We start from the raw sequence: 26,540 nt of genomic DNA, 5'->3' as shown, positions 1-26,540 counted from the left end.
GTGATCGTTTTCGAATGTCTGAACGATTATATTTATCACGAGCGCTGAAGGAACATGATGGTACTTTGAATAGAAAAAAAAATTGGAGAATTTATAATGGAGAACAGAGAGAGATATATGTTTGGATATTTTTTATATTTTAGATGTAATAAATACATTTCTCACATTTCCGCCGGGCATGGCATTACATAAATATACGATAAGACTAATTAACTCGTGTAAAGAGACCCTGGTACATACCTATGTATGTATATTCTCCGCGGTACATATGTCCTCAGGCAAGGTAGACGACAAGGAATTTTCTACACGAATGCTGCTTTTCGTTAAAAGATGAAAACAGCGGATTAAAACCTTTAGATCAAGACGTGAATAAATCCTCTCAACGTTCTTCTATTTAACGAATATATTTACTTTACGCGAAGGTGTTCTTCTCAAATAAGTTTTAAATTTTATTTTTCTCATTAAACAAAGAATAATTATTGAAAGATATCGATTAAGAAAAGGGGTGTAAACATAATTTCTCCAGAAGGGGAGTTTATTGAATTATAAATTAATTTTGAATTACATGAATTAAGTTTGTAAATACGATTTTTAATGTTTTTGAAATATTTCGTAAAAATTCATTTTACTCGAGTGAAGGTATTCTTCTCAAAATAATTTTTTATTTTTCTCCCTAAATAAAGAATAATTATTGAAAGAATTATCGATTAAGTAAAGCGAGAGCGCAAACTCAATTTCCCCGAAAGGAGAGTTTGCTTCGAATTATATGAATTAAATTGATAAAAATATTCTTTTTAACAAACAACATTTTCGAAATATTTCGTAAAAAATGCAACATATTGGTGTTCCTGCGGAACGGGAGAGACGCGCGATGTCTGCTACAATCGTTAATAATCGAATTATCCAGCGCGCCGATAATTCGATTGTGCACGGTGACTCGATTCCGTCCGTTTTCGTGTCTGTAATCGCGTTAATATCGGTCCGGGAACCAGGAAGGCCGAGCTTACCCACCGACTTCATTAAGAGCGCGCGCTCGCGGGATCTCGCTCTGTCGCGTTCACTTCGTTAGTTAAACATCTCGATAAGAGGAAGCGCGGCGTGTGTATATCTTCCGCGAGGTTCGTTCACCTTCGACTGATTCGTATCGAGTGTATACACACGTTGCCGCGCGTTTTAATCCGCGCGCATTTCGGACAGAAACCTCCTCGATATCACTGTTAATTAACATAAATATCATTTAATTGTCTTGCATCCGCGGATTAACGATCGCAGTTGGATCGCCAGGGTGCCTAGCGGTCAGTGAAATCTGGAAAACCGGACATTGGGAATTTTATAAATCAGGGAATTGTCAGGAAAAAGTCAGGAAATTTTACTATTTATCTGGATTTTTTCACATTATTCTACATTTGTCTCAATAATTTGAAAAAATAAATATAAACTATATAATTATAATTTTATTAAATGAATTTATTAAATAAATATAAGAGATATCCCAAGGATTTTATGATTTAACATTTAATTGATTTATCATATAGATATATGCAAATTATATATTTAAAAAAAATAATACTAAAAAATCAGGGAAAAAATAAATTTCTGATCTTAGAAAATTTGAAAAGGTCAGGAATTTTTTTTATTGAGTCTGCTGGACACCCTGTCGCTGTTAATTAGCATAAATATATAATTTAATTGTCCATTCGCGAATTAACGATCGCAGTTAGATCGCGCGAAAGATAAGGAAAATTGGAGAACTAGACGCGTGTAAGAAGACGATACACGCCTGAAATTCGCTAATGATTGCGGTGGCAATTAGTTAAGGCCTCTCCCTGTAAATCTTCTCTAACTAATTACCCTTTACACTCCCAATTCCCGATAAGGAGAGATGACTATACGGGTTCTTTCTATCTCTCTCTCCTTCTCTCTCGGAGCGACTTCGCGGTTAAACGCTAATTATTATCCCTGTCTGCGATAAATTAAAGTGCCAGAGCCCACTTTCGAATATGGCTCTCGCGTATAAGTACGACGCTTGATGGAGGATGGCACGGACGTGCCCTCTCGCTTGTTGGATTTGTGTTACTTTTCTATTCTGCACAGTTAATTCGTGCCGCGAAAAATTACTCGCATGCGAGCGAATTGTTCGGACACCTTTTCGAAGCCAGTGTCAACTTTTGTCGCAAAAAAAGTCGGCTAACGAATATGTACTGTTCTAATTTTCTTTTACGTTTTTTTTTTTAAATAGTGTATATCCATTTTATTTTGTATAAGTGTATCAAGTTTTAATATTTTTCGCTTTTTTAATAAATATATAGAAGATGAGATCGTTATGCAGCTTGCTAGACTCATTACATTATTCGTTTCTCATAATAAGTACTAGTAGTTCCGATAAATGACGTTCTTGCACGCGGGTCTATTACACCATCGTTAGCGACGCTCATCTAATTAGCTTTGCTATAGCTCGCTAATAAAGACGCACAAGGTAACGATGGGTCGTTCGCCGAGGACGAATATTCCCGAGGTAGTACAATAGAATCTGATACGATCCCAGAATTGGAATGAAAATAACCGTGTGCGACATTGCTCTCGTAAAATATTCAGTACAAATATTCAATCAGTGATTTATCTTTGAGAGAACGATAAAAACTCCTATTAAAATATCGAATAAATACATGAGATGACAATTCTCTCTGTTTCTCTTTTTTATAAAACTAGAACAACACAAATGCGCGCCATTCTTCACTTTTATAATTAAAAAGATTGATATTAAAAAAATTATTATAATAAAAATAGAACTCCATTAATCTTTTGACAGAAATCAGCTGATAGCTGTTAAAAAATATGAATCTTTAAATAATATATTATTAATACAAATTAAATAATAATACTGAAGTAAGGCTCTTTATATAGATAAATAAAACTTTAAAATTAGATAATTAAATAATTATTAAAATGCTTTATTAATAATTAATTAATATGTTGGATATGTTTAAGCAGGCTTCAAATTATGAAAAAAACGTCAACGCTTATCATATATTCGAAAATTCGAAAAATTTTATTGTCCAAATTTGAAAAAATGTGAATGATATCCTTGACTTGAAAGTTTAAAGAGATTTTAAAGAGATTTAATATTTCTTATATAAATTCTATAATTTGTTTGAAAATAAAATCTTTGACATCTTACAAGGGTATATCGCACTTTGAGAAAATTAAAATAATTTTTGTAATGAAAGAGCAATTTTATTTTAACTCGAAGCGAGAGTACACGAAACGAAGAGAATTTATCTCCTCCGGAGATCGGAATTACAGAGGATAATATTCAGACCACCCTTCTGTTACTGCAAATTAAACTTCTCCCGTGGATGATATCTCCTGGATTTATCGAGAATATCGTTTCCTTTCGAGGAATCGATTCGTTGCACCGGCGGATTCCCTCCGAGGAAACCTCTGCAGGAAACGATCTGGAAATGATTCGAAGGAAGCGGGAGATAGCGCAGAAGGTCGTGTCGTGACCTTCGCCTCCTCGGAATCCGCCGGGAGCCGCGTCCTGTCACGTAGCTTCGATACGACGCATAATGACAGCTCCGAAGAGAGGAGCCCGCAGCCTCCGATATAGCGAATCCGGTCGCGACGCCGAATAGATTGTGCATCACCGATCATCATCATCATCATCATCACCGAAACGTGATCGCTACCGGCATTGGCTTACGCGTTCTCTCTCTCTCTCTCTCTCTCTCTCTTTTTTCACCCCACAAGTTTTTGTTCGCAATCAATTGGAATCATGTTCTTCAGCGACAATTTTTTCTCCTAGTATCTTGTGCGAAATGAAATTGTTTCTAGGAAATTGACTTGACAGGTTTAAGAGCCCTGAAAAATTAATTTTTAAAAGATTTCTTGAATTTATATCATACTTCTTGTAAAGTAATATGTTTTGTATTATATTATTTAAAAGTATCTTTCCAGGAATAAAAAAATAATTTTTACCTTTTCCGAAATGCATTTATATACGTATGTAAAATTTTTATCGACATTTTTGGTTACAGATTCCCAGATGGAGCAGGGCTATAGATCAGAGGTCCAAGAACGGGCGCTCGTAGTATCGCTACAGATGTTCAGCCTGAGCTTGAAACGTGGTGTATCTCTGTTGACAGCTCAGCTAGACAGCGGGCAGGAACCGCGGCTGGTGGTCGGCGAGGATCTACAAGTGCTTCTACCGGCTATTAAAGTACGTTTCCTCCATCCCTTTTTCCACCGTTATCGCCGGTCAATACCTATCGGACGAGGGAAGTCTTAATTGCGTTTCGCGACGCGAGTCGGCGAGTGTAAGTCAATTTCCGAGTCGAAACGTTTGCTCGATCACGTCCATCGTTCGTAGAGCTCGCCATTACGGGATAATTAGATCTGGAGCTGTGACGGCCAACCCCGTTCTCAGTCTTCTCTCTTTGCTGGTCACAGTTCAGTGTTCTCCAATCTCGGGAGCTCGTGCAAATATGCGCGCGGTCGTAAAAAGAGATTTCACCGTTCGTTTAACATCGTCCGTTTTATCCGTTTCCGCTTTCCTCCGGGATAATTTATGGCTGTCCACTGGTTCCTCTGGAAGGGTATCAACTTGGAAGGCGCCAGGTTTTCTTCACGAGCTCGATCCGATTCCTCGACGTTATCGCGGCACGAATGTACTAAATTCTCCCGCCGAAGAATTTATGAAGCGTCGCGAAGGATTTCGCGCTCACGCAAGATCTGTCTGTTGGTGGTCGACTTGTCGGATCCAGACTCCGATTCGATCGTATCGCGACCTATTACATAACGCAGCGCGTTCGTAATTAATCTGTCGTGTGTGGGTATATAAACTTCATCCCTCTTAAGAGTCTCTCTACGATCGGAAATCGATATCTTGGACTTGTCGATTTTGTGTTTCGCTCGGAATTAATTATAATAAATTTTCTTCTTAAAGATCGATTGTGCCAGTTAGCTTGACAAAGTGAAATAATTGAAGAGTTTATTGAAAATTTATTTAATTCTATTTCGGAATTGTTATAAATAATGAATCGGCGCTGAAATCGGATTTAAGAAATTTCGTGGTTTTGTTTTTAATAAATATTGATATATACGCGCTGCGAAATTTGCGCGACCGCGTTACATAGTTACTAATGTGATCTCGAGTGAGGAGAAAGAGCTCTAAAGAAAAAGAAAGGAAACAATGATTACTATCGGAATGCGAGCTGATACAAGGAATAATAGCCAGACTCGCGCATACGACTGAGGGGTGAGACCATTAATATTGCCGATAAAGTAGACGCGATACAAGGCCGTTGGAATATGTTTCATTTTATGAGGATAGATGGACGGCGCTCGATGAAAAAGGCGCCTCGCGGTCTATAAATAGCCAAGTACTTTCGCGCCTCGTTTCGACAATTGAATATTCGAATAAGACGGTAAATGACAAGTACAAATCTCGTAAAATGCTATTATTGTCATCTAAAAACGTGTTTTCGAAAGTGAAAAAATTCCCAAATCTCTATCTTCGATTCTAAATAATTAAAAATTTCTCAAAGAAATTATGAGTAAATGTTTATTATTTTAAATTGAAGATATTTAAAAATTTTCCTTTACATTATTTTATTAATATAAAATTGCTTTAAATATATATTTTATAAAGAGTTAACACCTTTTTACAATATTATTCTTCTCGGCGCAAGAATCTTTTCTATCAATTAATAATATTTTTAAAAATATTCTTGCATATTATTTAATATCCTCATAATTTTTCACATTTAAATATGAAAGGGAAATCAATGCGAATTAAAATACTAATGTTGGCGCGCAATTCTTTTTATTGAAACAATTAATAAATATTTTAATTTATATTATCCACGTATACTCTTCTACTCTGTAATTAATTTTGAAATCTTTTCGTGTTTGTTTTTGCAGATTTGGTGCGACTGGATGCTCTGTCACAGCACAGTTTGGAATCCTCCGCCTTCCTGTACGGATTACAGAGTCGGGTAAGTTTCTTAATTTTAAATTCAATTGACGAAATGAGATCAGCGCGATCCCGAGTCATAGTAGTTCTCGACTTGGCATCTAATCCCTTTATATTGTTTTGCGACGTACGAAGTAAGTTTCGTACTTCGCTTCACGGACTTGTCCTCCGTCGCGGATTAATTACAACTTCGTTAACCGCGAAGTCCTAACGGTTAGGATGAAATTTTACGCTTAACTGAAAACGTATATCGTAGCTTGTAGCAGTGCAGGAATGCGCGATATATCTCGAATTTTTTGATCCTGCGGTTTTGTGGTGACTTGTGCAGTCTGAATTGCAATCATGCGCGACTTTCAGCCGTGCTGACGCGATATCTGTGTTGTTTAAAAAAAATGCGCGTTTATTAAAAACCGTACGCAAACTTGATCATCCAGATGACATGCATGTGTCTGACATTCGAGAGCGTGCTTATTTATTAATGATGGTCATTTGGAATATTTATTCCAGTCTTTTTCTTAACATTTATTTTTTAATCAATAATTAATACAGTGAGAACTGGATGGGTAATATAAGATATGTTATAATTTGCATACGTAATTTTTGAGTAGACATTAAAATAGATTTTAAAATATTTAAATACAAGTGGTGTGGCTAAAAGAATGTAATGGCAGGATGGAGATTGATCGATTTTGTTACCCTTACTTTGGTATATCGATAAACAATGTAGACTCGGAAATTAATCATTTTCGTACATCCTTCAAAGTTTTTTTTTCTCTGCTCGGAAGAGACTGTTACACGAAGGAGGATATTAATTCGAAAATAATTGTTATCCGATCGTCTTCAGCCTCGGGGTTTCAGCTGTCCTTAAGGACAACACGAATGAAGCGCGAGGCACTTTGCGTGTAACGCAATCACGCTCTATGCGTGACGTGTGGCCTTGAAGATAACTTAGATTCTGGGAGCAAGGGATCATTAGCGCGAGATGCTACGAATCGTATCGTGACCTAATCACATTTGGCTATCATGTCGAAATAAATTATAATCAGACTCATTTAAATACGCCCGAGGCGATCCTAGCTTTCAAATATTTTTCATCCCCTCTTCGTGTACGGGCTGCGCCAGACTTTGAACTCAAACGAGCGCTACCGTTTTTTTTTTTTTTTTTTTTTTTACGGGACCATGAAATCGGGAATAGAGAAATGAATGACAGCTCGGCGACAGAAGGGAGCGAGAGAAACGCGTGCAAAAATTCCCACATACGTTCCATTCGATCGGCCGTGCCTTCGCTTAATAGACGCGAGCCTGTTCTAGCGAGAGAGTCGATATTTCACCAGGGGCGAAAGAGGTGATGGAAGCGAGCGTGGCGTAGGTCACGGTCAACCGCTGCATCGTATCGAGGCTCAATCTCTCGCGCGTCGCGCGCCAACTTGGCACAGGTTCTCTCGCAGCGCTATTTCTACCACGCTTTCCTTCTGCTTCGTCGCGAATGCACAAGTTGCCGTCCCGCTTTCGTTATTATTACTGCATCGCACGGAGAAAAAAAATTAGCCGCCTGAAAAAATTAGATTGGTTATTATGCCTAAATTCGAGCTATGCAGGGCGTCTAATGGTCGGGAAATCTGGAAAACTGGGCGTTGTCAGGGAATTTTTTCAATCTGGAATTGTCGGTGATCAAATTTTACTATTTATCTGGATTTTTTTACATTCTACATTTGTCTCAATAATTTGAAATTTTTTATTAAATAAATATAAACTTTTCCTTGACTATACCAGCACGCTAATTTTCTGTGTTGTTAAAAATCGATTCGTCTACAGCGTAAAGATATCTCAAGGATTTCATGATTTAACATTTATAATTGATTTATCGTATAGATATATGCAATTTATTTAATTTTATATATTTGGAAAAAAGAATCTTAAAAAGCCAAGGAAAAAATGAATTTCTGGTCTTGGAAAATCTGAAAAAAAAAAACAGGGAATTTTTTTGAGTCTGCTGGACTCTGTTAACGGAGAATTCTGTAGCTAAAATTGAGACACGATAATTAAATAATTTTATATAATTGGATGATTTGATGTGTAATGTAGGGACAGCTGAAATTCAGCTTTTATCAAATATTATTTTAATTAATCCTCCGCGAGAGAAGAGAGGAAGATAGAGATTTGTTAGGGTGGCTTTCGCCAACTCGCGCTGCATTCGGTCCCGGCTTCGTCGCAGCTGCGCATAGCAACTATTAATTCAGGTTGACACTTGAGGTGTCTTGAATTATGGCTGTTGTATCGGACTATTAATTTTCCTCGCGCGGTGTGATGCCTCGGCGAATCGTATAGTTAGGTGCGTGCGGTGTGAGAAATTCACAGGTAAAGACGTCGCGACATCCGCGGCGGTCGAATGACATTCCCGGTGGCGCGACACGTGTTCGTGATTGTAACGTTTCGCAATTCGCGTTTCTAATTTATAATTCTTGCGCGAAAACCGCCGCCGCAACTTGCCCGACGATTTTCGAGAAAGAGGAAGAAAGATGGCAGCACAAAAATTCTCAGCTATTCCTCAGACTTGATTTTTATATTTTTTTAAAAATAGAATTGATAAAAGTGAGCAGAGAAATTAATAGAATTTTATTTGGGAAATTACTGGATTAATCGAAGGTAGTGAAACACATTTGTCTCAGAGTTTTAAATATCGCCGTTGAAATGATATATGAAACAAATTTATGATAATAGTATATAAAATATAATCTTGAATTAAAAAAAATGATCTGGAACACTTTTTAAAAGGTTTCTGAGATGCTAAAATTAGGAAGCTTTTCGAATACAGCAATATGTATATTTATTAACTCAATTTTATCCGATGATTTCGTACTTGCTCGACTCTCTATAATGAATTCTAATTTGAGTTTTACTCTTTCGTTCGCGCAAACTCGTCGGATCCCCGAATTCTCCCGTGCTCTGCGCTGAGTCACGTCGTTAAATAAGGAACTTAAAGGCACACGGGGAAATCCCGATCCGGTGTCGTATGAAGCTCTCGGGGGCCGCAAGGACCAGGGTTTCACAAAGAGATCGGGTTGGCGCGTCTCGAATTGATCATCCGCGAGCGTGAGCGAATACTTTTTGGCGTACACTTCGTGCGGGAAGAAGACGAGAAAAAAAAAAAAAGAGAAGAGAGTGCCGTTCATCTTATCGACGCACGGCGCGTCGTCGCTTCTCTCGGCGCGAGTTTCGCTAATGAGATAAAATAAAAGAAAAATAAGAGCATAGAGAAAAGAGCGCGAGAGTCACGCTTGTCCGACTGATACAATCTACCGTCCATTAAACGAGCCTCAAGGCTCCCTTTCCCGTCTCTGTCTGTCTTTCTCTCTTTTTCTCAACTCAAGACGCGCGCTTTAACCAGCCGGCTACCATCCGGCTGCGATAGGTTAATTATTGTTGCTTGTTAGCGATTAACAATTACGTGAGTCAAGCGTTTCCTTGGCAAGGACGCGCCACGTAGCGCGCGGCCGATTCTCTCTCAATCTTGATCGTCTCTATCGTTGCTTAGAAGCGGCGATCCTCGCCGATGCCGGATGTGAATTCCGCGATCCGAGTCCCGTAGCGGACGCAATTAACCAATGACCTTTAAACGACGCCGATCGATTAATCGCGCCGGAAATCACGCGCACTCTGCTTGCTCGCTCCGTCGCGAAATTAAGCGATCGATTAAGAAGTCTCGCGTGATTTTATCTCACACACTATCATCGGAATCGTGCCGCAAAGATTTAATAATTCCTGCACAATGAAGTTTGTATCGAAAATTTATAGTCTCTCGGAGTCTGTTTTTTTCATGCGAGCATAATTATTTTATGATGATTATAAGCATTTTGTTTCCCCGAAGGAAAATCTGTAGAATATAATGTCGTAAAATATTATATATATACGGCAGAACAATTTTTCACGGAATTATCGGGAATATTTGTCTTGAAAAAATTATTTTTTATTATAGATAAATTTAATTTTAAAAATCTACGTTTTATTTTATAATCGAATCGAGTAATAAAAGTGACAATGAAAAATAAAAATTTAAAATGTGCAAACATTGTTAGGAAACTGCCGGTGTGCTATCAGCGAAATTAATGTTCGCAATTAGGGAATAGAAGCAGAGTTCCGGTCGCCTTTCGAGGTTGCCCTTGCTTGGACAAGCGATCTTGGAGTCGTCGTATAGTAGCGTGAGAATTAATTGAGCGGGCGACTTGGGCTTTACAGTAATACGGAAGTGGTGAATGGAAACGTATGCTCCGCCGTAGGTAGATCATTAATAACGTCGGCGGAACGAGCCGCCGCCGGTCGTTCGCGAAGTACATTAAACGCGTATAAATTCGTGATCTATTATTATTATCCGCGCATTACGCGGCTCTCCCTCGTCGCAATAATTTCCAATACATAATTTCTCGACGTTGATAATAAATAGTCGCGTGGGGGATATATCATATTCGCGCGAGGACGCTTCCTCGTCTCTTTCGCGAAACGGTCCGGATATAAATTTTATTAGCCCTCGGATTTATTTGATGCGTATACCTCGAGAAATATCGCGCACGCGAACGAGGCGTGCGAAAATTCGTGAACGCGCGTTCACGCCGCGCATCGTAATCGCTCTCGGAAACCGCAAGATATTCTCCTTCGGGATATCTCATCGAAGGCACCTTTTCGTGCACCGAGGCTGTATTTTCGGCAAACAGAATTTTATTCTGTGAGAAAGAGGAAAGGGAGATTCTTGGTCACGTCGCGCGGTAATTGTCGTACCTTGCGGCGAGAATATTTCGTCGCGTGACGAATGGTCCAGAGACCGAAAATATTTACCTCGTGTGTCAGTGCCAGTAGCGACGAAAATCAAGTAGCAAATTACTCGGTTTAACATTTTTTTTTTTTTTCGTAAGCAAATGTTTGAGCAAGTGTTGTTTACACAGCCGGCAAGCCTCGCGAGCATTTTCGGGGCATTTACGCCGTCACTCATACAAAAACAATAATTAGGAATCTGAAATCCGTAGAAAATTACGAGTCCCGAATATTACCGAGAGGTATATAAAAGGAGGAAGAGGAAAGGTCATCGGCCTCTCATGGCGCCACGGTGGCGTCAAGTATAACGTTAGGAAGAATTCTCGATAAAAAATATACTTTAGGGAATTAAGGATTACCATCTCAAAAGCGGCGCGAATCACAAATCATCAGTTCGACGACTTAATAATCCCCCAAAGTAGGACCGATTTAATCGCGCAGAAAATAAATTTGACATTTGACCTCGATACATTGTCGAGAATTTTTTTCCTCGTCTTTAGATTATATATTAGAGAGAGTTTTTGCCAAATCATTGAGAGGATCTTTATCGTGACGCGGTCGATTCTCGCTCAGACTCTCATTCCGGATGCACGTTATCGTGAAATTTAGAGAGGATGTTCAACTCGTTTGTTACAGGCCGCCGGGAGACGCGTGGAGCAGGTTGGCAACGATGGTGAATCTTCTAGAAAAATTAAATTACACCAGGACGACCTTGATCCAGGGCAAGGATACCGAAGATCGCGAAGAGGGCAAAGGTACGTCGTTCAAATTAATGTACTTTCTCTCTTGCGGACGACAAACAATTTTCTGCATCGTTTTATCTAAAACTAAAAGAAAATCAGAAGTGGAAAAAATCGCCAGACTTGAGAAATTAATTAAGTTACCGATATATTTGACAGGGAATTTTATAAATCTGGAATTGTCAGGGAAAAGTTAGGAAATTTCATTATTTATCTGGATTTTTTCATATTATATTCTACACTTGTCTCAATAATTTGAAATATAAACTTTTCCTTGACTCCCAGCACTCTAATTTTCTGTGTTATTAAAAATCGATTCGTCTACAGCGTAAAAATATCTCAAGGATTTCATGATTTAACATTTAATTGATTTATCATATAGATATATGCAAATTATATATATTTGAAAAAAATAATACTAAAATGTCAGGGGAAGAATTAATTTCTGGTCTTGGAAAAAGTCAGGGAATTTTTTCCATCGAGTCTGCTGGACACCCTGGTTAACACCGAACTCGTTTGGGATGATTCGGTCTGCGAGATCGGGAAAATTAAATTTCCCAGTAGGTACTTGAACGATAAAACGTTATCGTTTGGAGGTGAACGAGCTATCTCCTTCTTCTTCTTCTGGAAGCGCCGACCTGGACCAGGCTTAATCGAAAAAGCCGCGAGTTTCTCGAGGAGAGCCGGCGAAGTCGGTGACCGGTCTGTTGACCCTTAGCTAGGTAGCTGGCGCGACGGTTGCGTAACGGTGAATACGTTCGACATGACCACTGCAGTGCCATTCTCTTGCGGCCGTTTACTAGCGTGTGGCCAATGGTCTTTCAGCATGCGTGCGAGCCGCATCTCGCCACTATACGTTTGCCCGCCGCGTTTACGTTATGAATACACAAATTGCATTGCCCCGAAGCTCATTCACGTGTAGATCTCGCGAGCCGCGAAGACGACTCGACGACGTCTTCCCTCGATTTTTCCCTTACGCATATCTGGCACGCATATCGCCTCGATGTATCTGACCAAATGGTACCGTTAAGCTTTTCAGGTCGCGGATCATTTTGCGCAGGATCCATTATCACTCTTAAGGGGATCCTAAACCCGAGTCTTGTTTTTGCGCACCCTTTCCTTTTTATTGGTTAATTAAAATAAATGCTTTTCCACGATTAAGATATATAGACATATAGAAACAAGGTGCAAACTTACCGATTTTGTGTTTAACAAATTTTTTAAAAATTATAAACACCGCGGCGTTTGTGATTCCTTTAAATACACTTAGCCCCTTTGATCGGTTTTAATTCGAGAAACATTGTAATATATGGTCGCGATGGTTCTGACATTTTTTGAAACAAGGAGATGTAGTGGTCACGTCATCGATCGATTAATTTTTACATCCATTTTTGAAGGAGAAATAATTGTCTGGGAACCGAGTTAAAGGAACCCCCGGAACCAGCTGAAATCGTCGCGAATACGCGCAATTTTCGCGACGAATTTTCCCATTTCCTTCTCAAATCACCGGCTACTATTTTCATAAATCGCTCGCGATCGCGAACTGGGTCTTCCAACGGTTGGTCGCCTGGAAACGAGCGTTCCAGTTTCGCGACGCGTCCTTGCTCACGGTATACTTACCTCTAAACCGAGTACGTATGTATTGGACGTCAAGTGCGCGCGTCGCTCATAGTGAATATCACACGGTGAGGTAGGGTTGATCACGCTGGCTGACTAGAATTTATAAGTTTGTCAACTCCGCAATCACGATCTCTTCTTCAGCCTTTCGCGCGTCCTTAACGTAGAAACTATTGCGCGTCCCGAAATCGTCAGGTGAGAAGTGTATAACACTTTCTCCGTTATTAATTACCGAAATTTAAATATTTTTCAATATTATGACATTTCGAAACGTCAAAAAGTGTTTTTATATCAAAGAAAAAGGATAGATAAAAATTTTATAAATAATAAATATTCGTACACCATTTTAATATTTTTACGTATAAGAAAAGGTTTTGGAAACTTTTATTTTACATCGCGGATTATTATTCTACGATATTGCATTATCAGAATTTATTAATGCCGCATGCGAAAGGCGATGGGTTGCCAGAATGCGAGCGCATTCTAAGAAACGTTGCATAAACATCATCTGAGCTCTTTTCGCGATTCGCGATACGTGATATGGATCTTTGCGGATAAATTCGGGGTCAATTCTCTGCATGTCTCTGCAAAAGGATTCGATTTGGCACGATTTACGAATTTCATACGAGGATTTTATTGCGCATACACAAGTCGAATTTTTTGGGTTTGCTTTTAGATCTGGAGCTTGTGAAATTACCGGAAGATATTACGCTGGCGGGATTCACGCCGCTCATGTTGAATCCGCAGGATCCTTGCTATGTGAAGAAAACGGAAGACATGGTAGGTCACCTCGCATTAAAATCGGTGCTTTTATTGCTGATAATAAATTTAAAATAGATTATTTTTTCTACTTGGAAAAAAAAAATTTTTCTTTAAAGTTTGGAATAGAATTTTAGCATATCAGTGTATCACCGGAGTACCTCCGCGTTTTATCATTGGTGAAATTCGCGATACGTTTTCAGGAAGTGGCTCAGGTGTGTCTGAGGATAAGCAAGATTCTCTTCTTCGGTCAAGTGTTCTTGTGCGGCTTGGAGACACCGGTGTTGAAACTGCAAAAGAGCGAGACCGGCGTCAGCGAATACGTTTCCGTGGTCGAGGCTTCGAGCACGAGTTCGCCGAGTTCGCCGCCGACACAGGTATGTTGGTAACTGTCATAAATCTTTCGCTAGAAACCCGCAGAAAATGCGTACGGTGCGCTACAACACAGAGCTCCGCAGATTCCGGATTCGATTTTCCGGACTCGACATGGCGGATGAAAGAGACGCGAAGAGTCATTTTTAAATATCAGCTTCAATTTTTTTTAACACAGTGGGTTTCCAATAATGCGAAAATAAAAAATTATTTAAATATTGTTGAAATTTTTTAAAATTATTAATAAAAAAAAATAACGATTAAAAATAGAAAAATTAAATTAACACAATGATAACTTATTAAATATTACGAGGTCATGCGTAACGAGCAAATAAAAAATTATTATAAATCTTGGAAAAACTTGAATTTAAAAAAACCAATTACAAACGTTTCGAACTGTACTCAGTCTTCTTCAGTGCGCAATAAACATTATAATAAATAAATAAATATAAATAAAAATTCTATCAAAAAGTCGCAATACAATGTCAAAATAAATTAAATAATTATGTCAAAATTAAAAGGCGAAATACGCTAACAATAAATTTAAATTATTAAAAATAGTTCAACACGAACAGTCCCAATTAGATGCAAAAATCGAATTAAAATAATTTATCCGGCTAATCAAAAATTAAATATAAAATTAAATTAGTTAAATAAAATAACATAGCGAAAGTAATTACGAAAGTACCTCGTAATTACATCGAAGCGGAATTATAGACCGAGATTTACCTCTTCGGAATTTCTGCTCCGTTAAATCCGATCTCTGCCACGGTTCATTATTCCGGGAACGGAATTAATTCACTTTCAGAGCGACTCGGAGCTTATGGTGGAGAGTTACAGCGAAGGAGAGGAGGAGCCGATTTCCACGTTGAGAAGATTACCCTCGTGCGGCAATGTGCCCGACGATGCAACGGCTCCCGTGGCGGCTGTCGAGATAAGGTCGCTGATCGAGAGGAAGGAAGAACTCGAGAGGCGGCAGCGGAAACAAGATCGGCATCGACAGCGCGTACAGGTGAGTACGAGAAATATCTTACGTTACCTCTTTGCGTATAGCCGGGGATGATGCATCGATTCGTCGACGCGATAAACCGGCTTCGTAATCAAGCGCTACTTTATTACGTCGAAATTGCCTGGATTAAAATCACTTGACGATCATTGTCGCTGTGAAACGATAAACGATCGTAGAATTTTTATACTTCCTATTTCTATTTTATCAACAATACTGCGGTATAATCGCCTCGATTATCGCCATCAATCCTTGCTCAACCGGACATTTATACATAGGTACAAAGTGTGTGATGAAATATGATCATCTCTGATAATATTAGAAAAAATAATATTGAAAACATTTTTATCGTATTAATCTAATATAATCTCTATACTCTGACACATTTTTGAAGACTGAAATCTTTATAAAAAGCAAACGGTTGAATAACTCATCTGCGAATTATTATTTTAAACGAGCGCGAATAAAAATAAGATAATTAAAACAGACGCGAATAAATTAAAATTCATTCTTTATCATTCATTCACGTGACAGCATTTGGGAATTTAAGGATCAATTTGACCTTTTTTTAAATTTATCTCACTGACAAAGATATATCCATCATCCACGGATATCGCTGTTAAATATTTTGCTTTTCTGTCCACCTTCGACCTGCCTCCACGTCTCGAAAAGGCCGACAAAGTACCAGTGAAACACATTCATCGCTGCTAAGTCGAACGAAATCAAGAGATTACAACGCGCGCGTTTGCTTTCTCGCGAAAGAAAGAGGCTGCATTTCTTTCCTCCTCTTCACTTTTTTTTCTTCTTTTTTTCTTTCGCATTCCACCAACCCCTGTCACACCACCCTTCTCTGCCTCTCTACCGTCCTTTTATTTCGAATCGCCCGATCCTCTCTCACCGCAGACTTTCGCATAGCACGCAAGCCCGTTTTTATTTACGGCATCGAAACTCCTCTTTTTTGCATATTTATTATCTTACCCCAGCTTGGGGCCGGATTTTGTGCATACTATGTGGTCGGCCGCGTACTCTCTTCTTTTCTCGAAGCGATATCTTTCTTCTCGAGGAAAAAAAAAGGAGGAACACGAGGGAAAGGAGTAGGCTGGCCAGAGATCCTATACACGCGCGATTGTTCTGTTCTTCAGCTCGATTTTTTTAAGCATGAATATAAGCTTCAGTTTCGCGAAGGTACGAACACAATACATATATACAGGATGTCCCAGAATTATTGTATCACACGTTAATGGGAGATTCCTGAAGCGATTTTTCCTCAGCGAAAATATCGAGAAAGGTCATCATTTTTTTAATGTTCTTAATTTTTGAAATCATGTATCTTTGTAACTAAGCCTTAAATTAAAATTCTATTAAAGTAAACTTTACCTGAAATTAATTAAAAAATGTAGTTTTGTTAATAATTTATTTTTACAAGGCTTAGTTTACAAAAAAGCTTTTATTTTCAATCATTTATAACTCGAAAATTATTGATGTCTGGACATTTTCGTTGAGGAAAAATCGCCTCAGGAATCTCCCATTAATGCGATACGGTAATTCTGGGACACCCTGTATATATATGTTTAAATTATGTTAACAAAGACAAAAAATAAATGAACAATATACGATAAAATCTGGGAAATTAATCAGAGGCAAACAGACTTACGCAATTATCCATGTTTGATGTATGAAATCACGGTGATTTTCTCTTTGAAAAAATGTGAGATTTTTTTCATCGCGCTATCTGAAAAATCGGTAAATAAATTTCTCGTCGTTCCTCGTATTTCTTGAATTGCTCGACCGACGCTTTTATCGGGGAACGAAACTGGAGGCGGAATATCCCGTAGCTCTCGATCGTAGAATTGTTTCGAGGATAAAGTTCAGCGGAAGACCAGTGTGACCTCGCCGAAATAAATAACAGCGATATCGTAGCCGTCGGTAGTTTGTTCGATAGTCCCATGAAGTTTTATCGCAGGTCGTCTTTCTCGCGGATACTCTGCTTTTTTTTTTTTTTTTTTACTCGGACCCTTCCACATTCGATCGGCTTTTCCCTTCGCAAGGCGGGATAACGACTACGTTAAATTTGTATTGGCATCTTATACCCGGCAAATCTCAGTCCTTTTTTCCTTGGTCTAACTTGTTTCCTCGATACAAGACTTTAGCACTCGCGAAAACTAATCGTAATACGTAGTTTTTTCTGTTTAAACTTATATTTCGTGTTGTATCAAATATTGTGACTCATTTATTCGTTTACTATATATGTATTAATATATTTATCATTTATTTTATGTTATGTATTATTTATTTATTTATTTATAGAAATATTTATTTTTGTATATTTATTATTGTTTATTGTATATTTAAATATTTTAAATTTGCAACGAAACTAATGATAAAATGTATGGTTCAATGGTATACATTTTTTCGAGATATTAATTATTATTTTATATGTATTAATATATGTATTAATATATTTATCATTTATTTTATGTTATGTATTATTTATTTATTTATTTATAGAAATATTAATTTTTTTATATTTATTATTGTTTATTGTATATTTAAATATTTTAAATTTGCAACGAAACTAATGATAAAATGTATGGTTCAATGGTATACATTTTTTCGAGATATTAATTATTATTTTATATGTATTAATATATGTATTAATATATTTATCATTTATTTTATGTTATGTATTATTTATTTATTTATTTATAGAAATATTAATTTTTTTTATATTTATTATTGTTTATTGTATATTTAAATATTTTAAATTTGCAACGAAACTAATGATAAAATGTATGATTCAATGGTATACATTTTTTCGAGATGATAATTATTATTTTAAATAATTTTTCATGATCGCACGTGTCTCTTTAAGAGAGTACGGTTTCTCACGAAAATTTAGGGTAAAGTTTCTCACTTTTAACGCCATCGGAATACTATGTCGCGTTGAAATCAACCGTCTGAAATCCGCGGGTCAGTTTTGACGCCTGAATAAACCCGGCTCGGAATCTAGAACAATCCTGTTGCACGCGTATAACACCTTGAAACCAGTTTTTCCGCAGACAACGGTGAATCTAAATTATACCACTCGAGTAAAGTGAATTGCGTTTTGCACACATCCCGCAAGCTTTGAATTACCTTAATGCAAATTAATTCGCGCAAGTAACTACGCGGCTTAATTGGCCGACAAAATTTCGTGTATGACAAAGTGTTGCGAACCGGTTAAATCATAAACTCCAAACCGGATTATACATTAGTCGCTCGTCTTTCAAGCGGGGATCATTTTTTCATTTTACCGTATTTTAGGATTTAAATAATTCGGCCGAGCGCGTTATTTCGAGTCAAGAGAGAAAGAGAGAGGTACCGTTTTTTCATCTCCATAATTCCGGTGGGCGAAAACTCGCGAATAACCCGTGAAATGTAAACTGCTCTTTTTCGAGAGAAATTAATTAATTAATTAATTAACATCGAGTTGATTTCATTACTCAACATCAAAATCAGTAACTGTAAACCAGTTACGTGAAAAATTACATTTGCTGCTTTACGATCCAAAAATTCGTGATAATATATTATTATCTACATAAACACATGGATGGATTATTCATATATAACAAAAAAATTCCATAATTAATACTCTTTCTTAAACTCGAAGGATATAAAATTCAGGAAATATATGCGTATGAATTTTTTCGTCCAATTTTTTTTTACAGACCTTTACATTGCCCCTAATTGCCCAATAATTCTACATAAATGATGGATTTTATCAATTCTCATTAGGAATGATTTTATCGCGTGATGAAATCTTTATTTTTAGCTTCGTCGATCGTTTCACACTCGGCATGTGCCGAACGAGAGCGCTGCTTAAAGTCGCGTGTTTTGCAAATAGCCACGTTACACGGCATGCTTTTTTTGCGGAGATTTTTTGCCCGTGTCAGAGCCGAACAATCAAATTCACATTTCGCTCGTTGCTCGTCATATATGCTTATTGCATTCTCCCGGCGAAGAAGTTGTAAACCCCCATGGTCGGTCACGTCGATTAAAACGATATATTCCTTTCTTGTTGCTATATAAAAAAATATATAATTTACGAAACGAATAAAAAGCTTTCCGCAAACACGCGCCGGATTCGTCCAATCGCGGCCTAATTGTTACATTCGACGATATAGATGAAAAACCGGGCATTGTCAGGGAATTTTATTAATCTGGAATTGTTAGGGAAAAGTCAGGAAGTGTTTCATTATTTATCTGGATTTTTTACATTATTTTATATTTGTCTCAATAATTTGAAATTTTTTATTTTTAAATAAATATACACTTTTTCTTGATTCCCAGCACGCTAATTTTCTGTGTTAAAAATTGATTCATCTACAGCGTGTTCGTTAATTTATATTTTCATCATCGTGTTATTTTATTTCAATGTGTTTGATAAAGACAAAACTAAAAAATTTAATATAATATAAATAAAAAGGGTGATTATTTAAATAGTTTATAATAGTGACATGTTTCTTTCGATTATCGTGCATAACGCAGATTGTATAATTGATTTAAATTTTTGTTTTTTAACTCCCGAACCTTTTCATTGTTGGCAAAAATATCTCAAGGATTTAACATTTAATTGTTTTATCATATAGATATATGCAAATGATATATTTGGAAAAAATAATACTAAAAAATCGGGGAAAAAATGAATTTCCGGTCTTGGAAAATCTGAAAAAATCAATGAATTTTTGTCATTGAGTCTGCTGGACACCCTGATTAGTCACACTTATTATTCTGCGCAAAGTGTCATTTTTAATGACACCATATTGATCACGATTACCATGATTTTCAAGGTAAATTCTAAGAGAAAATTCTCTCCGTGTATTTATCTGGATTTTTTCACATTATTCTACATTTGTCTCACTAATTTGAAATTTTTTATTAAATAAATATGAACTTTTTCTTGACTCCCAGCACGCTAATTTTCTGTGTTAAAAATCGATTCATCTACAGCGTAAAAATATCTCAAGGATTTTATGATTTAACATTTAATTGATTTATCATATAAATATATGCAAATTATATATTTGGAAAAAAAATAATACTAAAAAGTCAGGGAAGAAATAAATTTTTTGTCTTGGAAAATCTGAAAAAATCAAGGAATTTTTGTCATTGAGTCTGCTGGACACCCTGAAATGGCATATTATCGCAACGCGAGCGAATTGCGTCAGAGAACCGGAATGCATATACATACATCGCTAACTGTAACCAATTAATCCTTCATTTGCATCGCCCGTGGTCTTCGATAATATTTCCTTTTTGTGCACGACGGTGGTCCGTCATGCTTGGTCGATGAACCATGTACGATTTACGGATTCGCGATAACATCGTAATGCGTCTTAACCATGGATTCTTTCGGTGTACACGAAGGATATCTAATAATAACCATCTCTCTCCTTTTCTCGCTTTTGCCGAATTTGTATTTCTCATAAAAGCGATTCCTACTTTTTTTTCCACAAGTCATTCTCGATAGTCGATCTTTCGGAAGAGCTTCCAGGTTCTGGAAATGTTTACAATAATTGCTCCAACGCGATATGGCAATATTTCATTCATCGTGTCTGCTCTTTTAGAAAAAAAAAAAAAAAATGGTTAGAGTCCAGTCTCTCTTGAAACATAAATAGATTCTCCTTTTAACGCCGCGAGATTAAAATCGGGAGACGTCAGCGAGAACTCGTTTGTCGATGAAAAAAATGGAAAGGAGATACGACATATTAATACGCATTTTACACGCTGCTTGAGATATGAAATGGGTTAGCTCTACACATAACAAGCATTCGCTACGCCTGTGTCCCGCTGTTGAAATATCGAACGGGTTTGCCTCTCGTTGCGGTCGGACGACGAGGAGATGACCGGGCGCGATCTATGGGAAAAAGAACGGAAAGAGCGGCCGAGAAGCCGATCGCAAGGGCCGAGCTAACGGTAACGCACGCCGAAGGATGTTGCAAAAAACGATTCATTTCCTCGAGACATTTTTTAGCCGCGCACATTCGCTCTATACTGAATCATACTCGAGATTCTGCCTGCGCCTTAATTTCCATCGCAGGATTGCTATAATATCGGATGGGACGGCTCATCTCTCTGTTAGAGGTAGGCTCCATTTATTTATAAACTTGGATTCCTTTCGGAAACTAAAGGAAAAGCAAGTAGTATAATGTATTGACAGTAATTAAAGCCGCGATTAGACAAATAAAGAAAAAAGTGCTAAACATACAGGATGTCTTACTGCATCATATGTATGTTAATGGGAGATTCTTGAGGCGATTTGGAGACGACTTTTCCTCATCATCAATAACTTTCGAGTTACAAACGATTGAAAATAAAAGCTTTTTGTAGTTAATTTCGGGTAAAGTTTACTTTAATAGAATTTTAATTTAAAGCTTAGTTACAAAGATACATGACATTTTCGCTGAGGAAAAATCGTCTCCAAATAACCTTAGGAGTCTCCCATAAACATATTGGTGCGGTAAGGTGTCAAAAGTTATCAAGTAAATTCTTTGCTGTATTTTTACATTATTTTTCTTTTCGTCGCGCTTCTCTAATAAATAAATTAGCACGACGGTTTAATAATAGTTTATCCGATTGAAGTTTACCTTCTGCCGGAACGTGACTTTCGCACGTGCGTTTGAAGCACTCTCTCTCTCTCTCGGCGAAACTGTGATGAAATAATCGCTTACGTACCCCATTCTGAAGTGTGCTATTAATTTATTACGATCCCTCGCGTTCTTATGCGTCAATACCTTGCGAGTCCTTCGTTCTCTCGCGGATCTCGGGGTATCTAAACTGGCTCCACGAGAGGCAGAAAACGGCTCCAACGACCTCTTAACACGCCATTCGCTTCTCTATATGCGAGGCTTCTATTTAAAGGTTTATTACGCCAATTAAATCCGCTTCATATACGGAGAGCTCTCTTTCTCTCTCTCTATCTTTTTCTCTAGATGCTCACCGCGGATGCGAAGGTTATCCTGGAATCTCCATCCTGCCGTTTCTTCAACGCATCTCAGCGTTCCTTTCCTCTCTCTCTCTCTCTCTCTCTCTGTATTTCTGTTATTAGATCGCGAACATTCACAAAGTTATGAGCACTGGCGTCTTTAGTATGGATGAACGACCGAGGTCTTGAGCCCTATAGATTGTCGTAATCTCATCTTGAATGATATGACATTTCGCTCTTTCTCGTTATCATGTTATTTTATTATTCGAGCAAATATTAAATCATTAAGTTAATTAAGTTGGTTAGATGAATTTTATTAGGAAAACTTGTGAGGATAGAAGAGACGGGACAGAATATATTTTTTGGAGAATAATCAAAAAAATTTTTGCTGTTATAATGAATGAAATGAAAAAACAACGCTAGAGATTAAAAAATCGAGATTGAAGATGGTGTGTCGATAAAGTAATTGTGAAAAAAAAAATCGAAATTGCCAGATAACTTGAAGAGAGCGTGAGAGAAGTCCGAAATACATCTTCTTGTTGGAACTTCCCTTTATTGCGAGGTTCTTTATTACTCTTTGAAGATCCTACGCGTTTTGCGCATATCTAAAATTTGCCTCTGGTGATGAACGCGAAGAAGATGGTTGAAAAGAGTTTCAACTCGCGTATCTTAAAAAGAAGGAAAAAAAAACAAGGCGATCTCTCTCTTACCCTCACGACGTTAAGTCTCCCTAACGGATGGAAGAGGCGGATCCTCTCGGTTTCGCCTTGGCTGGCGGTTTCCTTTTATTCGTCCTGCGATCCGACAAATGTTTGCGCAGTTTCTGCCTCGACGAGGAAACATTGCATTAGCGTGTACCTAAACGGGCTCTAATTTACGTACCGTAATTAAGATCACTGCCGGGCCTCGCGTATGCGAAATTTTCATTTACCCTTCCGTGCGAAGCCCGTCATCGTGTTTTTCTGCGTTCTTGCGTGTGCAAATCTCGTACACACAAATTAATAGCCCGATGTTCTCTCTCGAGCTGCGAACGAGCGAAAATTGCGACCGAGGAGATAATTTCTTCGGATCTCTACTTCCATTTACTCGTAAACTGCTCGAATTATGCGGCCGCATAAAATTTTGCCCTCTGCGAGGATGTAAATTTAATTTCAAGTATTTATTTCGTTGATTGTTTTTACACTCGTTTCGTTTATCGGTAATTTAGCTATATTAGAGGATATGAAAAAAATCATATTTTTGTAATTTTATATAGTAAGTACCTGAAAGCTTTATGTTAAATCACAAGATGAACATTTTTTGAAGTTGTGATAAACATCAATCTTATATTTCTCATTTTCGTAGCATTCAAGCATTTATCTTTGAATTTACATTTGTTCGCTGTCTTTTTCGAGTTTATAATTCATTATATTTCCGTTGTTGAAAGTAAACAGTCCAGCCAAGGTTAACATGTTTCTATCATTGTTGTAGATAATTATTAAAATGAAATATTGTTATTTTATTCCTCTAGCGCACAATTAATTGTTCTATCCTGTTTATGCAATAATTACACTTATATTTTATAAAGCCTATCTATATCTTTTATCACATATTTACATAGAATGTTACGAAGAGATCTCAATTCTTCTATATTACACATTGAACAATTTTGATGAAGAAGTGTTTCGCGAGAGATATTATGAAAGGGCACTTGTGTTTGAAATTAATTACTCTTCATCTGCGAAAGAATTAATCGTCGTACTTCTAGGATGCTCTTACGATACTATAAGTGTCCTTAGGGTTAATACTGATTTGTGTAGATATGACGTAACTTTAGAAATCGATGCTTGAGCGAATGTAGAAAATGCATATATACGCACGTATTTTTTTTCCTGATGCATGAAATATTTTACATAAAAAAGGACATTTGCTCTTAGTTAATAGCTGCGAATAATTCGCACGAAATGAAAGTAAACGGTATAAATGACCGCACGCGTCTTTCTCTCTCGCAGAGATAATATTTTATTCGTCGCACGACGTCGCTTCGGAAATCCTTTCGCGACAAATGGTCGATAAAAAGTGCAATTAAACCGAAATGCAATTATGGGCGTGTGTGTCTACTACCGATGGCGAGAGTTAGGAAAAACGGAGGAGAGATGAACGAACACACAAAGATGAAGAGAGAGAAGAAGAGAGGAAGTCGTCTGAGAGCTCTCTAATAGCTAATTACTCTGGAGTAATTACCTTCTGTTAGCGCCATTCTCTCCGAGCGGTTGCTATCATAGCTTGACTTTGCTCGAACGTTCCTAGAGAAATTCATTCCTTGTAGCTGTTGTTTCAAGACGATGCATCGACGAAGAATCTCCATCATTTATATCGAGATCGTTATTGAATATATATATATTTAATACATTTTTTTCGCAAGATAGAACAATTTTTGATTATTCTTAGACATGGGCAGGGTTTTTTCCAGAAGGGACATAATATTTTTGTTTTTTTAATTTTTGTTCTTTCTTAATTAAAAAAAAAGAAATTATTTTGTTTCATTTTCATTTTTTTATATTAAATCTGCAAATAAATTTTAGTGTTTATTCAAAAGGAGAGCAAATGCTTAATTTTTTACCGATTTCAAGGGAGGCAAATACTCTCTCTGCAGATATTCTCAGAGATGAATCAAACTCTTGAGAGATGTTTATTTTAACTATCGGAATCACGATATTCTCTCTTTCTTCGTTTTCGAATCAGTATACTCTATTAGCGATAAAAAGTAACAGCTATCCGAAAGTGACAGTTGATCGACGTAACTTTTTTTCATCGATATAATTATTTTTTTAATTTTTGTTCTTTCTTAATTTAAAAAAAAATTATTTTGTTTTATTTTCATTTTTTTATATTAAATCCGCAAATAAATTTTAGTGTTTATTCAAAAGGAGAGCAAATGCTTAATTTTTTACCGATTTCAAGGGAGGCAAATACTCTCTCTGCAGATATTCTCAGAGATGAATCAAACTCTTGAGAGATGTTTATTTTAACTATCGGAATTACGATATTCTCTCTTTCTTCGTTTTCGAATCGGTATTCTCTATTAGCGATAAAAAGTAACAGCTATCCGAAAGTGACAGTTGATCGACGTAACTTTCTTTTATCGATATAATTTTTATTTTTAAAATTTTTGTTCTTCCTTAATTTAAAAAAAATATTTTGTTTTATTTTCATTTTTTTATATTAAATCCGCAAATAAATTTTAGTGTTTATTCAAAAGGAGAGCAAATGCTTAATTTTTTACCGATTTCAAGGGAGGCAAATACTCTCTCTGCAGATATTCTCAGAGATGAATCAAACTCTTGAGAGATGTTTATTTTAACTATCGGAATCACGATATTCTCTCTTTCTTCGTTTTCGAATCGGTATTCTCTATTAGCAATAAAAAGTAACAGCTATCCGAAAGTGACAGTTGATCGACGTAACTTTCTTTCATCGACATACACACGCATACACTTATACACTCGTCCAAACAAGCCGATTGGTATTCCGTTAGCAAGCCACATCGAAACTTCATAACGCTGTTCAATTAATTAGCCGACGACTACGGTTAACAATCGGCGTATCGGCCTCGACGAGGGTAATGGGCGCGGGCGTTTTGACGGTTCGCCATTGTTGTTGATACGCCTGTGTTGTTAATAGCCCCGGGGCATACCGGGCATTGTGGTTCTCGCACCGCGGGTTTATGGCGTATGAAACGTATAACTCGTCATCGTTTCGCGCGCGCGCGCGCGCGCGAGAGAGAAAAGGAGACCTATACAAATCGATATCTCGCGTATTCTCCGCATAATGGATAATTTATCGCGATTCCGCGGCCGATCGTTTAGGCGAACATACACGCTCCGTTCGGAATATAAATGGCGGCGCGATTGGCCATGTAAAGCGCGTGGCGAGGCCGCGGCTTTCGGCCCGGAACGTTATTTCGCCGCGGTTAAATGAGGTCGTTAATAAACGATACGCTTTATTGTGATTTACGGCGCTCTCGTTACTTTCTCCGGCGAGGGCCAACAGCGCGCGTCATTCCAGCCTCATATAACGATGCGTGTATGTGCGCGTGTACGTGTACGTGTATGAATAAATTATACCTATCAGAGAGATAAATCCCACCGGACGTACGGCGACGAGACAGACACCTGTCGTGACGAGGTCCATCCCTTGCAATGCGCTCTTCTCGTTCGCGAGGATACATTTCCTGCTGGGTACGGACTTATATTTCACCGGCTCCGCAGGGCGCACGTACCGAATTTCATCTCGCAGCGGCACGTAAAACGTCCGCGAATT

At 37.5% G+C, this 26,540-nt stretch overlaps 1 protein-coding gene across 1 annotated transcript in view; it reads left to right on the top strand.

Annotated features, from left to right (window-relative positions):
* LOC114937461 (Smg6 nonsense mediated mRNA decay factor) overlaps nucleotides 1-26,540 on the top strand; it is a 100,744-nt gene that overhangs the window by 52,251 nt on the left and 21,953 nt on the right. Inside the window, 6 exon segments of the mRNA XM_085485103.1 lie at nucleotides 4,038-4,219; nucleotides 5,923-5,996; nucleotides 11,417-11,535; nucleotides 13,814-13,917; nucleotides 14,100-14,273; nucleotides 15,077-15,280. Of these exon segments, the coding sequence (XP_085341229.1) occupies nucleotides 4,038-4,219; nucleotides 5,923-5,996; nucleotides 11,417-11,535; nucleotides 13,814-13,917; nucleotides 14,100-14,273; nucleotides 15,077-15,280 (857 nt within the window).

Source organism: Nylanderia fulva, unplaced genomic scaffold (assembly GCF_048542155.1).
Source record: "Nylanderia fulva isolate GAGA-0341 unplaced genomic scaffold, ASM4854215v1 Scaffold34, whole genome shotgun sequence".
Lineage (NCBI taxonomy): Eukaryota > Metazoa > Arthropoda > Insecta > Hymenoptera > Formicidae > Nylanderia > Nylanderia fulva.
Note: the sequence above shows the minus strand (reverse complement) of the source record. Positions and strands in the feature narration are given on the sequence as shown.